Here is a 13,086-nt window from a genome sequence, read left to right as displayed (position 1 = left end):
GTCCAAAATAAGAGCAGATTTATACCAATGTGTTGTGGACTGTGTTAATGTCGGTGAGGTTCGACCGACTATGATAGGGCAACGTGTTGTGTTGCCAACAAGTTTCATCGGAGGCCCCCGTGACATGCGGCGACGATTTCTTGATGCCATGACTTTAGTTCAAGATGACGGTAAGCCTAACGTATTCCTTACCATGACATGCAATCCAAACTGGCAAGAAATAAAAGATGAGTTACTCCCTTGGCAGAGGGCTCAAGATCGTCCAGACCTTGTGTCTAGAGTTTTTCGTGCTAAGTTAGAGTATCTTAAGAAACAACTCGTCACGAAGCACATCCTTGGCGTAGTGGGCGCGTACGTTTATGTCATTGAGTTTCAAAAACGCGGTTTGCCACATGCACATTTCCTCATGATAATGAGACCTCCACACAAGCTTACTAATGCAGACCATTACGACAAAATAGTTTGTGCTGAAATTCCAGACCCACAAAAGTATCCTAAAATGCACGAATTATTCGTCTCACACATGATTCACGGTCCTTGCGGTAGCTTAAACTCTGACTGTCCTTGTATGAAGAATGAGCAAAAGAAAATGTCGTTTTAGATACCCTCGACAATTCAATGAAACAACATTACAAGGAAAGGATTCATATCCTGTGTACCGAAGGAGAGATAATGGTATAGAGGTGGACATACGAGGCAATAAGATGGATAACAAATGGGTGGTCCCGTATAACCCAAAGTTGTTAATGATGTTTAACTGTCATATTAATGTTGAGGTCTGCTCGAGTATAACCTCTGTGAAATATGTTTTTAAGTATATTTACAAGGGTCATGACAAACAAGTTATCAATATTGATTCGGATGGATAACCTGTTGTAATTAATAAGATAAAACGGTTTCAAGATGCACGATATGTCTCGCCTCCCGAGGCAATATGGAGGATTTTTAGCTTCCCTCTTTCTCAGATCCACCCTTTTGTGATGGCGTTGCAAGTGCATCTCCCAAATCAACAAATGGTTAGGTTCAGTGAGGATGATATGTTGACTAGCGTTGTTGAAAAAGAGAGATAACATATCAATGTTGACTGCTTTTTTTCTAAAAAATAAAGAAGATATCAATGCGAGACAATATAAATAAAAAGATTTTCCAAAAAAATTTACATGGGATCCGAGCTCACATCGTTGGAATTGTCGAAAACTAGGATTAATGCGAGGTCGTTTGGTTTCTGCTAATCCCGCTGAAGGAGACCGATACTACCTTCGCCTACTTTTATCACATATTAGTGGCCCAACATGTTTTGAAGATCTCTACACAGTCAACAACGTAAAACACCCAAAATTTCGTAAAGCAGCTCTTGAAAGAGGGTTAATAGAGTCTGATGATGGTTTATCTCAATGTCTTACAGAGGCATCTTTCTTTCAATTTCCCAATGCTCTTAGAAGGCTATTTGCAACGATATTGACTTTTTGTGAGCCAAGAGATGTTCGTAAGTTATGGGATGACCATTACAATGCTCTTTCAGAAGATTATAGGCGACAATACGGAAGTGTTGAGAGAGTCCAGAATATGGTCCTCACCGACATCATGGTATTCGTACAATCAATAGGGGACAATATTGATGATTTTGATCTTCCACAGATAAATGAAAATGTCGATTTAGAATCTGGAGTTTTTCGTGAGGTACAAGAAGAATGTTTTATAGTGTCAGAATTTGAACATTTACAAGCAATAGATTTTCTTAATCCTGAACAGAAATTTGCATATGATGAGATCATGCGACATGTCCATAATGATATTCCAGGAGTGTTCTTCATAGACGGTCCCGGTGGAACAGAAAAAACATTTTTGTACAAAGCTCTACTTGCTAATATTCGTTCGTGTGGTCATATTGCACTTGCAACCGCTTCATCGGGTGTTGCGGCTAATAACATGCCTGGGGGAGAATAACTTACTCTCGCTTTAAAATTCCTCTCAATCTTGAAAATAACTCAGTCTGCATGATTTCAAGACAAAGTGGTATTGCTCAGCTACTTCGGATTGCAAAGGTAATCATATGGGACGAAGCGTCGATGGCTAAAAGACATGCATTGGAGGCGGTTGGCCATACAATGAAAGATATCACTGGGGTGATGCTCACAATTGGTGGAAAGATAATGGTTTTGGGAGGTGATTTCAGACAAGCGTTGCCGGTCGTTAGACGTGGAACACGGGCACAAACTGTGGATTATAGCATACGAATGTCGCCTCTTTGGTCTTCGATTATCAAGTTGCGATTAACTATAAATATGAGAGCACTAACCGATCCATGGTTCTCAGATTTTCTGTTACGTGTCGGTGATGAAGTTGAAGAAACGGTGCATGAAAACTTTATTCGTATCCCTGATGATATGGTAATTCCCTTCACCGAAAAAGAAAAGTCATTAAATGCTTTGATTGATGCAATCTTTCCATCTTTGGAAATTAATAGATCTAAATCAGCTTATATTATTTCCCGTGCAATATTATCCACAAGAAATGATAGCGTCGATGAGATTAATGATCGTTTGATTGGCCGATTCATTGGAGAAGAGAGAATTTACTACAGTTTTGATGAAGCTATAGACGATATAAATAACTTCTATCTTGTGGAATTCTTGAACACACTCAGTGTTAGTGGTTTACCCCCTCATTACCTACGACTGAAAGTTGGATGTCCGATAATACTGTTACGAAATCTTGACCCATCAAATGGATTGTGTAACGGCACCCGATTGATTTGTAAAAGTTTTCAGCATAATGTAATTGATGCCGAAATAGCTGTTGGCCAACATGCTGGAAAGATGGTATTTTTGCCAATGATACCTCTATGTCCATCTGATGAGAACATGTTCCCGTTCAAGCTGAAGAGAAAACAATTTCCAATTCGATTATGTTTTGCGATGACAATCAATAAAGCTCAGGGACAAACAATTCTAAATGTAGGAATTTATCTTCCAGAATCGGTTTTCTCACATGGCCAACTTTATGTGTCATTATCCAGAGGGATTTCACGCGCCAATATAAAAGTATTAGTGATCCCTGATGGACAATTCAACGATGGTGGAGTCTATACATCAAATGTGGTATATAAAGAAGTGTTGCACGATTAATAAGGCATAATCAATTGTATGTCTTCATATACATTTGTAAAGAATCCCAACTTTTAATTTTTAATTTTTATTGTTTTTGTTTCTGTTAGCATGACTCTTATTGATAATTATTTGCATAACGAACTAATTGCCTTTAGAGATGTGTAGACCATTCAAATTTACAAGTTACCATATTCCAAAGCAAATTAGATTTTAATCTTAGGGGTTTACCTTTTCATTACCTTCGTGTCAAAGTTGGGTGTCCAATCATACAAGTTTCCGAATAGAAATAATTGCTGAATAAAACTATTCACACCCGTCGCTTGACGCGGGTAAACGTCTAGTATATATATATATATATATATATATATATATATATATATATATATATATATATATATATATATATATATATATATATATATATATTGTTAATGACATTATTTTTGACATCATAATTTTAGTTTTATATACGTATTTATATTTTATTATTATTAATCGTTATTAATAATAACTAATTAGACAATTATTTATGTTAATATTTGAAAACTATATAATGTAAAAATGTGTTAATTAATATTAATATGTATCAATAAAAAGTAAAATAATAATCATTACTAAATTACTAGTATAATACATTTAACTAAAAGATGCTTTTTTTAATAGTTAATTTTTTTAATAAAAGCAATTTTTTAAGTAAATAATGGTGTTTATTTGATCAATCCCATAAAAATCAACATGCCAAATCTACGCTACCATAAAAACAACTTTAAAAATGCTCAATGATTCACATTGCCATGCGTTATAAGGTCATAGTGTCGTACACTTTCTAGAGTCTTGCTCAAATTGTTAACCAATATTGTTCCAGTTTTTGAGTTTTAAGGACGCGCTTATTTTAAACAACGGAACCAACAAACTAATCTTATTCATACAAATTTATCACTTAGAGTTGTGGTACATACATGATTCAAACAAAAAACTCACTTTCTTTATTCTTTTATTTAAATTTTATTACTAAGTTTTTATAAAAAAAATATATCAAAATTCATAATTTTTTTTTTCAGTCATCCAAAGATTGAATTTTTTACTATAACAAAAACTATTCGTTTTGTTATTATTTAAATAGTTAGTTTTATTTTTATCCAAAAAATAAAATAAATATATCAAAAATAATAATTCTTTTTATATATTCTTTAATAGACATTTATATTGATGCATAAAAAAAATTCAAAATTTTAACTTAGATTCACATTATTAATACGAAAAACTGAATTATCTTCGGTTAAAAATCACAATTTGAATATTAATAAGCTAAATTCACATTGTGAATTTTAAAAACTGAATGTTATATAAAGTTCAGATTCACAATGTGAAAAAAAAAATTCATTTGTAAATTTGACAAAACTAATTTATGAGTAATTAAAACTTTACAATATTATAAAATTATAAAAAATATACTTTGATTTACATGTAAATTTCACTAAATTAAATTATCAATGATCAAAATATTGAAATAATAAATCAGATGTACATTATGAATGATAAAAAAGTGAATTATTCACAATCCGACCAAATCAAGATAAAAAAATTATATCTATGTTGATGTCTATTTATTGACAAAAATATTTTAAAATTTTGGTTTATTTAGTTTTTTTAAACAAAATAAACCTAAATATTGGGGGAAAAAACAAAATAACAAAGTGACCTTTTTTTTTATAACAAATATTATTTTACATACCAACATAGATGTCTATGGAAAAAAAAAACTTATAAATTTCGTTATATTCGGTTCTTTACTATAAACTTATCCTAAAAACAGGAAAAAAAAACAAAAAGAACGATAGTTTTTTTTGCTATGATCCTATGCATCTGTGCGTCTAGCCTCTTAAGATAGATTATATCGATGCAATGTCTATTTATTGACAAAAAATTAAATTTTTTTGGTTTATTTAGTTTTTTTAAACAAAATAAACCTAAATATTGGGGAAAAAAAACAAAATAACAAAGTGACCTTTTTTTGATAAAAAGATTATTTTTTACATACCAATATAGATGTCTATGGAAAAAAAATTATGAATTTTGGTATATTCGATTTTTACTACAATTTATCCTAAAAATAGAAAAAAAAACAAAACAAAAAAAAACAAAAGGAACATAGTTTTTTTTCTATGATCCTATGCACGTGTGCGTCTAGCCTCTTAATATGCACCTAATTTTTGCATACGTACGTAGGTACACAAGCACGCACGTATATGAAAAGGTTTAAGCATTTAAGTTCCAATGTTATTTAAACTCTTGTTCCATATGTATATATGAAAGTATGAGATATTTTTGATCTTCTACCATCCATGAAAAAAGAAAACCTATGTTGTTTATAATAAAAAATACATAATACAAAATGAATAATGGCTTTTCAGATACTTCAACTGGATTACCTTTTTTCTGAAAACAAAGTTTTTATTTAACACACACCAACAACATTACATCCACCAAGTTTGGCAGTTATCAAAATAGTCTTGATACACATCGTTAATAACAAATATTCAAGTGAACATTCAAAATAGCACAAGAAAGTACCTGCCTGCAATATCTGAGATTGGCCAACTTTTTTTTTTTGAAATTTCTGACCCTAGGCAACAAATTATTAAGCTTTGTTTAGAATATAGCAAAAAGTAAAATAAATAAGTTCTGGAGTTTAAAGAAACTTACAGTGTTTACTTGGAGGAAGAGGATGATGATTCAGTTTGATGATCTTGGAGAAGATCATCATAAGGGTCCCTACGACCTTCAACTTGGCTAATTTGGGCATCCCAAAAGATTTGAGCATTGTGGCGATCAAATGTCCAGAAACCATAAGGGCGAATTGGGTAACTCCACATTTCCTTTGTTTTTGCACAACGTTCCTTCATGTGATATGTATGTTCTCTGAATTTTCTGTCTCTTTCAACTGGATCTTCCATCATTCTCAGGATTAAGTTCTCAGCAAACTCCATGATGAAAGACATCTCTATGAACAGTGTGATTATGGATCAGAATGGTTGAATCAAAAGCTAAAACTTCAGACACTAACATGAAATAAGAGCTTCTAACAAATTAATCATGACTCAAAGTAAGTGAGCCGAAAAGACAAGTTATAGACTAAATCTGAAATGAAACACAATGTTTTTCAGCAATATCGAGATATTACAGGCGAACAGACAAATAAACGCAAATGAAGCGTCCAGTTGATGATAAATCCAATAATTAACAGAGGATGAGTTCTTTAGATCTAGACTCTGACAATAAAAAATAACATATATTGAATCGAACACCAAACCCTAGGTTTCACAATCAGTTCGACATAGAACGGACTAAATTTCAAAAAATCGAATCAAACTCAACAGCTCTATAAACATTACAAGAATCGGTAACATAAATTTATTGAAACAATATTCACGAATCGATCAGGTGAGCAGGTTTTACATATCACAAAACAATTGATTTGACCATTTAATACAAAATCAAGACCAACAGATGATATTCGAAAGAAAATACAGCCTCAAATCGATCGACAAAATCGATTAGCTAAACTTGGAATATGTAATTACCTGCTCGCCTAATAAAATCGATGAAGATGAAGAGGAACAACCACAGCAAGCGAGCAACTATGAAATCAAAATACGTCTGGCCGAAACTTCGTTGAAAAACTGTTCAATTTAATTTGGGCCATGACAGAGTTTGGTTTCCCTCAAAATAATAGGCTTACGCACTCAGCCTCGATCCTAAGATAGTATGTGGATCCGGCCCATTTAAATAACAGAACAATTTTGTATATACCTTTATTAAATATTTAAATACGGTATTTGTCCGATTTAAATTCTAAATATAATATTTAAAATATTGTATTTTTAGTTTTTAACAGTTTTTGTAATTTAATAATCCTTTTTATGTTTTAAAATCATTAAAAATAAAATAACAAAATAGACCATAATACCCTTGTCTTCTAAATCATAGGTATACCTTATTCCTGCGACATGGTACGAATTCTACTGGCCAATCAACATAGGAACTGTGTCTTTTTTTTTCTGCTTTTCTTCTCGTCAAATCTGTTGCAATCGACTACATCATCAAGTAAATTTAAGATTTTATTAGTTAATGGAATATTCAATTCGTTGTTAGATGTATGGATCGCTTCAATTTTTGTTGAGAAACAACTAACAAAAAAAAACAAAACATCACAAGTCAATCTGGACTTTACTTTTGGATGAATGGAGTCATAAAAAAGTTAACCTTCAATCGAAGAAGTTTAATGAGCGTAATCTATCCAGTAACAATGCATTCTGTCCTGCTGTTTCCACTATCGCTTCTGTTCCTAACCCATGTCCAATTGGATCCGGGTGCTGCAGAATTCCAATTCAAAACCCAAAAGATTAAAAAATGAACTAAAACTCACAACATATTATAAAACAGTTTACAAATATAATCACCCTAATTTGGAACCTTTATGTAGTCACAAACACAATTGATAAACATATTACAACTACAATCACCCAATCCCCTAATCTCCTTTCAGCAAAGAAAGTTTTTAAAATACTCCAATTTATCATGAACTTTAAATTTTCATTTAAACAGAGAACACCCATTGATGACCAACGGCTTAGTATTTGGATCAAAAGTTAACCCGATAATTAAAAACAAAGTAAAACAGCAACAACGCTCCTTCTGAGATACAGTCGTCACCACCCAAAAGGAATCGCCGGACAATCCAACTTGAAATTCTCGATACAGATACAACACGAGATTCTCAAATCAGCCTCCAAGATCACCTCCTAATCCTGCCAAAATTAGGATAGCAATGGAAAATAATCTCTAAACTTAGAGAATTAATTTTAAGGAAACCTCCAAAAACTGTCTTCTTTCCATTCATGATTCCTCCATACATACAGGGAAAAAAAGGAAAACAAAACCCACCACCAACGTAGCTACATTTAGGGAAAGTAAATAACTGCTGTAGAGAAGCCAAAATAAACTAAAATAATAAGGAAAATAAAATAACATGGAAATAAAACAAAATACTCTTGACTGATATGTAGAGAAACACATGGGGTAATATCTACAATCAAGTGATGGAAGGTTTTGATTGAATTAGGCTGACCCATGTGTTCACGTGATTGGGTTCTGGAGTCGGTTTCGGGTCCGTCATATTGGGCGGGTCTTTAGGAACTTGCCTATCATCCTCCCCAGCTTCAGAAAAGTTTGCCCTCAAACTTGGAATAGGATCAGCAGGGTCATAGTAAGGTTCAATATCAGCTACATTGAACGTGGCTGCTTCTTTAGGAGTTCCAGGCAGGCTGACCTTATAAGCATTGTCGTTAACCCGTGCTAAAATCTTGAAGGGACCATCAGACCTGGGGCTAAGCTTGGATCGACGTTTGGCGGGAAACCGGTCCTTGCGAAAATGAACCCATACGAGATCACCCAGTTGAAATAGGATGTGTTTGCGTCCTTTATCACGCCGGTACTTAAGGAGTTCATTGGACTTTGTGATTTTATCATGTACATGTTGGTGCAAAGCCTTAATCTGAGTAGCTCGGTCGCTAGCTTCCGGGTTAAATTTAGAAGATGTATTAAGGACGGCGAGGTCAAGCGGTGTCTTCGGGTTCAATCCATAAACGACTATAAAAGGACTAAGGCCAATACTCTTGTTGGGAGCCCGATTATAAGCAAACTCAGCCTGAGGTAATAAATCTTCCCACTGTTTCAGATTAGTAGTGATGAGAGCACGAAGCAGTGATCTGAGGGTGCGGTTGGTAACCTCGGTCTGTCCATCTGTTTGTGGGTGACTAGAGGTACTAAATTTGACTTTAGTACCCATTTTTTGCCATAAAGTTATCCAAAAATGGCTAAGAAATTTGACGTCCCGGTCACTAACCATAGTACTTGGAATCCCATGGAGGCGAACAATTTCTTTAAAATAGAGATTAGCCACCTGCACAGCATCATACGTGGTATGACAAGCAATGAAATGCGCCATTTTTTAGAAACGGTCAACCACCACTATAATAGAATCCTTTTGACGTTGTGTCCGGGGTAAGCCGATGATAAAATCGAGACTAACGTCTTCCCACGGAGCAACGGGTACAGGTAATGGCATGTATAATCCATGGGGAAAAGAGTGACCTTTGGCTCGGTGGCAGGGTAAACAGCGACGGACAAAATGCTCTACATCTCACATCATCTTGGGCCAAAAAAATTGATTCTGCAACATTGTGAGGGTTTTATCTATACCCAGATGTCCTGCTAAACCAGCTTCGTGGGTCTCTTTGATCAACAGTACTCGAATACTATGTTGAGGTATACATAATCACTCTCCCCTGAAAAGAAAACCATCAGACAAGTGATATTTTCTCGTAGCATGATTTTGACAGCTAATAAGCAGCTCCCCGAAATCAGGATCAGAAGAATATTCGTGCTTGAGGAGTTCGAGACCAATAACCTTCAGCTGTAGAGAATTAATTAACGCATACTTACGAGACAAAGCATCAGCCCCCTTGTTTAATTTCCCTGACTTGTGCTTAATAGTGAAAGTAAAGGCTTGTAAATACTCCACCCATTTGGCATGTCGAGGCTGTAATTTGTGTTGGCCCTGAATGTCCTTGAGTGCTTCATGATCGAAATGCAATATAAACTCCTTAGATATCAAATAATGCTGCCAATGGTCTAAGGCTCTAACGATTGCATAGAATTCTTTATCATATGTTGAGTATCGTCGTTTCACATCATTAAGCTTCTCGCTAAAGTAGGCAATTGGACGACCCAACTGTGACATAACAGCCCCAATTCCCACTCCTGAAGCATCATATTCAACCTCAAACACCTCATCAAACACGGCAACGCCAGCACAGGAGTAGAGGATAATTGTTTTTTTAGTTCTTCAAATGCGGCTTGTGCTTGAGGGTTCCAAACAAACTGTTTAAGCTTGGTAATTTCAGTCATGGGTGCCACAATAGTACTAAATTTTTTTCACAAAACGTCGGTAAAAGGAAGCCGATCCATGAAAGCTTCGAACTTGTTGAATAGTTTGAGGAACCGGCCAATCCCGAATGGCTTGAAACTTCTTTTTGTCAACCTGGATCCCCTGAGCAGAAACTAAGTAACCAAGAAATGCTATTTGGGTAGTAAAGAAGCCACACTTTTCTAAGTTCCCATAGAGCTTTTCATGGTCAAGTACTTCGAATAATTGTTGGAGGTGTGATTGGTGATCTTTTTTGGTTTGACTAAAGACCAATATATCATCGAAATACACAACAACAAATCTGCCTAGAAATGGTTTTAATACATGATTCATCAATCGCATGAAAGTACTCGGTGCATTTGATAAGCTGAAAGGCATAACTAACCATTCATACAACCCCTCCTTTGTCTTAAAAGTTGTCTTCCACTCATCTCCTTCATAAATTCTGATCTGATGATAACCACTTCTCAAATCAACTTTTGAAAATACTGTGGCACCATGTAGTTCATCCAATAGATCATTCAACCGTGGAATCGGGAATCGGTACTTGATAGTGATCTTATTGATTGACCTACTATCCATACACATTCGCTATTCTCCATTCTTTTTGGGCACTAGAATAGTGGGGACTGCACATGGGCTAAGTGACTCGCGAATAAGTCCCTTTTGTAGTAGCCCATCAACTTGTTTCCTAATTTCTTCTGTTTCTTGGGGGTTGGATCGATATGCAGGTTTGTTAGGTAGAATGGAACCGAGAATGAAATTGATTTTATGTTGAATGGTGCGTAGAGGAGGTAAACCGGAAGGGATTTCAGCAGGAAATACTTGGTTATATGATTGTAAGAGGGAATGAACATAAGGGTGTGGGTATGTTGGTGTGTTGAGTTCTTCTTCATCAAGGCCCAGGAGTATGAAGTCCTTACAAAAATAATACTCCTGATGTTCAGCTTTCAACAGTGTACTCAAAGACTGGGTAGGATTATTGGAAGGAGTGGTTGGTGACATTGGTGTGAGCACAATTCGGTGGTTATTGTGGTTGAAAGAGTAAGTGTTTTGGTATCCGTCATACATGACCTGACGATCAAATAACCAAGTGCGACCCAAAAGTACATGACAAGCATCCATAGGAATGACATCACACCAAATCTCATCTGCATATGTCTTACCAATACTCAAAGATAATAGAATTCGATGAGAAACACGTATTCCTTTACCTTGATTGAGCCACTGAATCACATAAGGAGATGGATGAGGTTGGGTAGTCAGATTTAATTTGGACACCAAGGTTTGAGAAGCAACGTTAGTGCAACTGCCTCCATCAATAATTACGGTGCAAACCTTTTGAGCAATGGTACAACGCGTATGAAAAATGGCTTCACGTTGCAGGTTCCCACCTTGATCAGGAGTGTTGCTGAGTGCCCGCCGAACAACAAGACATGTTCCCTCATCAGGTCCAACAAGTTCCTCAACAACAGATTCAACATCCACACCTGCTTCCAATGTTGTGTCAACTACGAAGGAATTATCTACCCCTTCGTACTCAGCTAAAGTGATCATTTTTTTGTTTGGACACTCGGAGGCAATATGCCCTAATCCCTGGCATCGAAAACATCTTCACGAAACACGGTTTGGAGTTGATGAATTTTCAGGTATAGTGGGAGTTTTGTTGTTTGGTACTGTTTTGGGTTGGGTTGAGTTTTTAGTAAAGTTTCGTCCAGCTTCAAACTTTCCCTTGTTTCGTTGCTGGTTATCTACCTTGTGGGCCAACAGGTTCAATTCATCTAGAGATGAGTAAGGGTACAACTCCACAATATTAGCAGCACGGATATCTAATCCCCCCCAAATATCGTACCAGAGTCCGCGGGTCATCCTCGGGTAGATCACACTTCATAAGTAAATACTCGAATTCCCGAGAGTACTCCTCTACTGGTCGTTGATTTTGTCTAAGATGGTGTAATTGGGAAAAACTTGCCTGAATGTAATAGGAGGGCAACAATTTCTGTTTCATTAATTTTTTCATCTTTGGCCATTCCTTAACCTTCTTCTTTCCCAACCGCTCCCGCTTAATGCACGTATTAGCCCATCATGTTGATACATACTTTCTCAATTTCATGGCTACAATCTTTACTTTGTGTTCATCAGATGTTTCTTTGTAATCAAAGGCACATTCTACTGTTCTCATCCATTCTACAAACTCGTCAGGATCGAGTTTTTCATCGTACTCAGGGATTTCAACCTTAATATCACTAGACCGCCACTTACCAGGCCCTCTCGAACGAATCCCTGATCCACCAGTATCGTTATCATCTTCATCTCGACGGTTAATAGAGAGTTCAAGGATCTGATCTTCCATAGCCTTCATCTTTGCAGCCATTGCTCTTTTTTCAGCCTCAAGACTTTCAAGAGCTTTCTTCAACTCAGCAGAACTCCGGGTATCCATAGCTCTGATACCAAATGATGACCAACGGCTTAGTATTTGGATCAAAAGTTAACCCGATAATTAAAAACAAAGTAAAACAGCAACAACACTCCTTCTGAGATACAGTCCTCACCACCCAAAAGGAATCGCCGGGCAATCCAACTTGAAATTCTCGATACAGATACACCACTAGATTCTCAAACCAGCCTCCAAGATCACCTCCTAATCCTGCCAAAATTAGGATAGCAATGGAAAATAATCTCTAAACTTAGAGAATTAATTTTAAGGAAACCTCTAAAAACCGCCTTCTTTCCATTCATGATTCCTCCATACATACAGGGAAAAAAAGGAAAACAAAACCCACCACCAACGTAGCTACATTTAGGGAAAGTAAATAACTGATGTAGAGAAGCCAAAATAAAATAAAATAATAAGGAAAATAAAATAACATGGAAATAAAACAAAATACTCTTCACTGATATGTAGAGAAACACGTGGGGTAATATCTACAATCAAGTGATGGAAGGTTTTGATTGAATTAGGTTGACCCATGTGTTCACGTGATT

At 35.6% G+C, this 13,086-nt stretch overlaps 2 protein-coding genes and 1 pseudogene across 3 annotated transcripts; 1 reads left to right on the top strand and 2 right to left on the bottom strand.

Moving 5' to 3' along the window:
• The first annotated feature begins 2,069 nt into the window (after window positions 1-2,069).
• LOC145131762 (uncharacterized) lies at window positions 2,070-3,232 on the top strand. The gene is made up of 2 exons (XM_079066415.1): window positions 2,070-3,101; window positions 3,218-3,232. The coding sequence occupies exons 1-2, from the start codon at window positions 2,070-2,072 to the stop codon at window positions 3,230-3,232; spliced, it is 1,047 nt and encodes a 348-aa protein (XP_078922541.1).
• A 2,311-nt stretch (window positions 3,233-5,543) lies between these two features.
• On the bottom strand, window positions 5,544-6,826 carry LOC145128635 (NADH-ubiquinone oxidoreductase). Of its 2 annotated transcripts, none has more exons than XM_079063448.1 (3): window positions 6,695-6,826; window positions 5,817-6,114; window positions 5,544-5,736 (listed from the first exon to the last, which is right to left on the bottom strand). In XM_079063448.1, the coding sequence occupies exon 2, from the start codon at window positions 6,110-6,112 to the stop codon at window positions 5,822-5,824; it is 291 nt and encodes a 96-aa protein (XP_078919574.1). In that variant the 5' UTR covers window positions 6,113-6,114; window positions 6,695-6,826; the 3' UTR covers window positions 5,544-5,736; window positions 5,817-5,821. The 2 variants fall into 2 exon arrangements, with proteins under 2 accessions (XP_078919574.1, XP_078919575.1); XM_079063449.1 differs by having other exon boundaries at window positions 5,544-5,730.
• Window positions 6,827-9,315: 2,489 nt separating this feature from the next.
• LOC145131761 (uncharacterized) lies at window positions 9,316-11,658 on the bottom strand (annotated as a pseudogene).
• Window positions 11,659-13,086: the final 1,428 nt, after the last annotated feature.

This window comes from Lactuca virosa, chromosome 8, assembly GCF_052849685.1.
Source record: "Lactuca virosa cultivar CGN04683 chromosome 8, Lactuca_virosa_CGN04683_v6, whole genome shotgun sequence".
NCBI lineage: Eukaryota > Viridiplantae > Streptophyta > Magnoliopsida > Asterales > Asteraceae > Lactuca > Lactuca virosa.
Note: the sequence above shows the minus strand (reverse complement) of the source record. Positions and strands in the feature narration are given on the sequence as shown.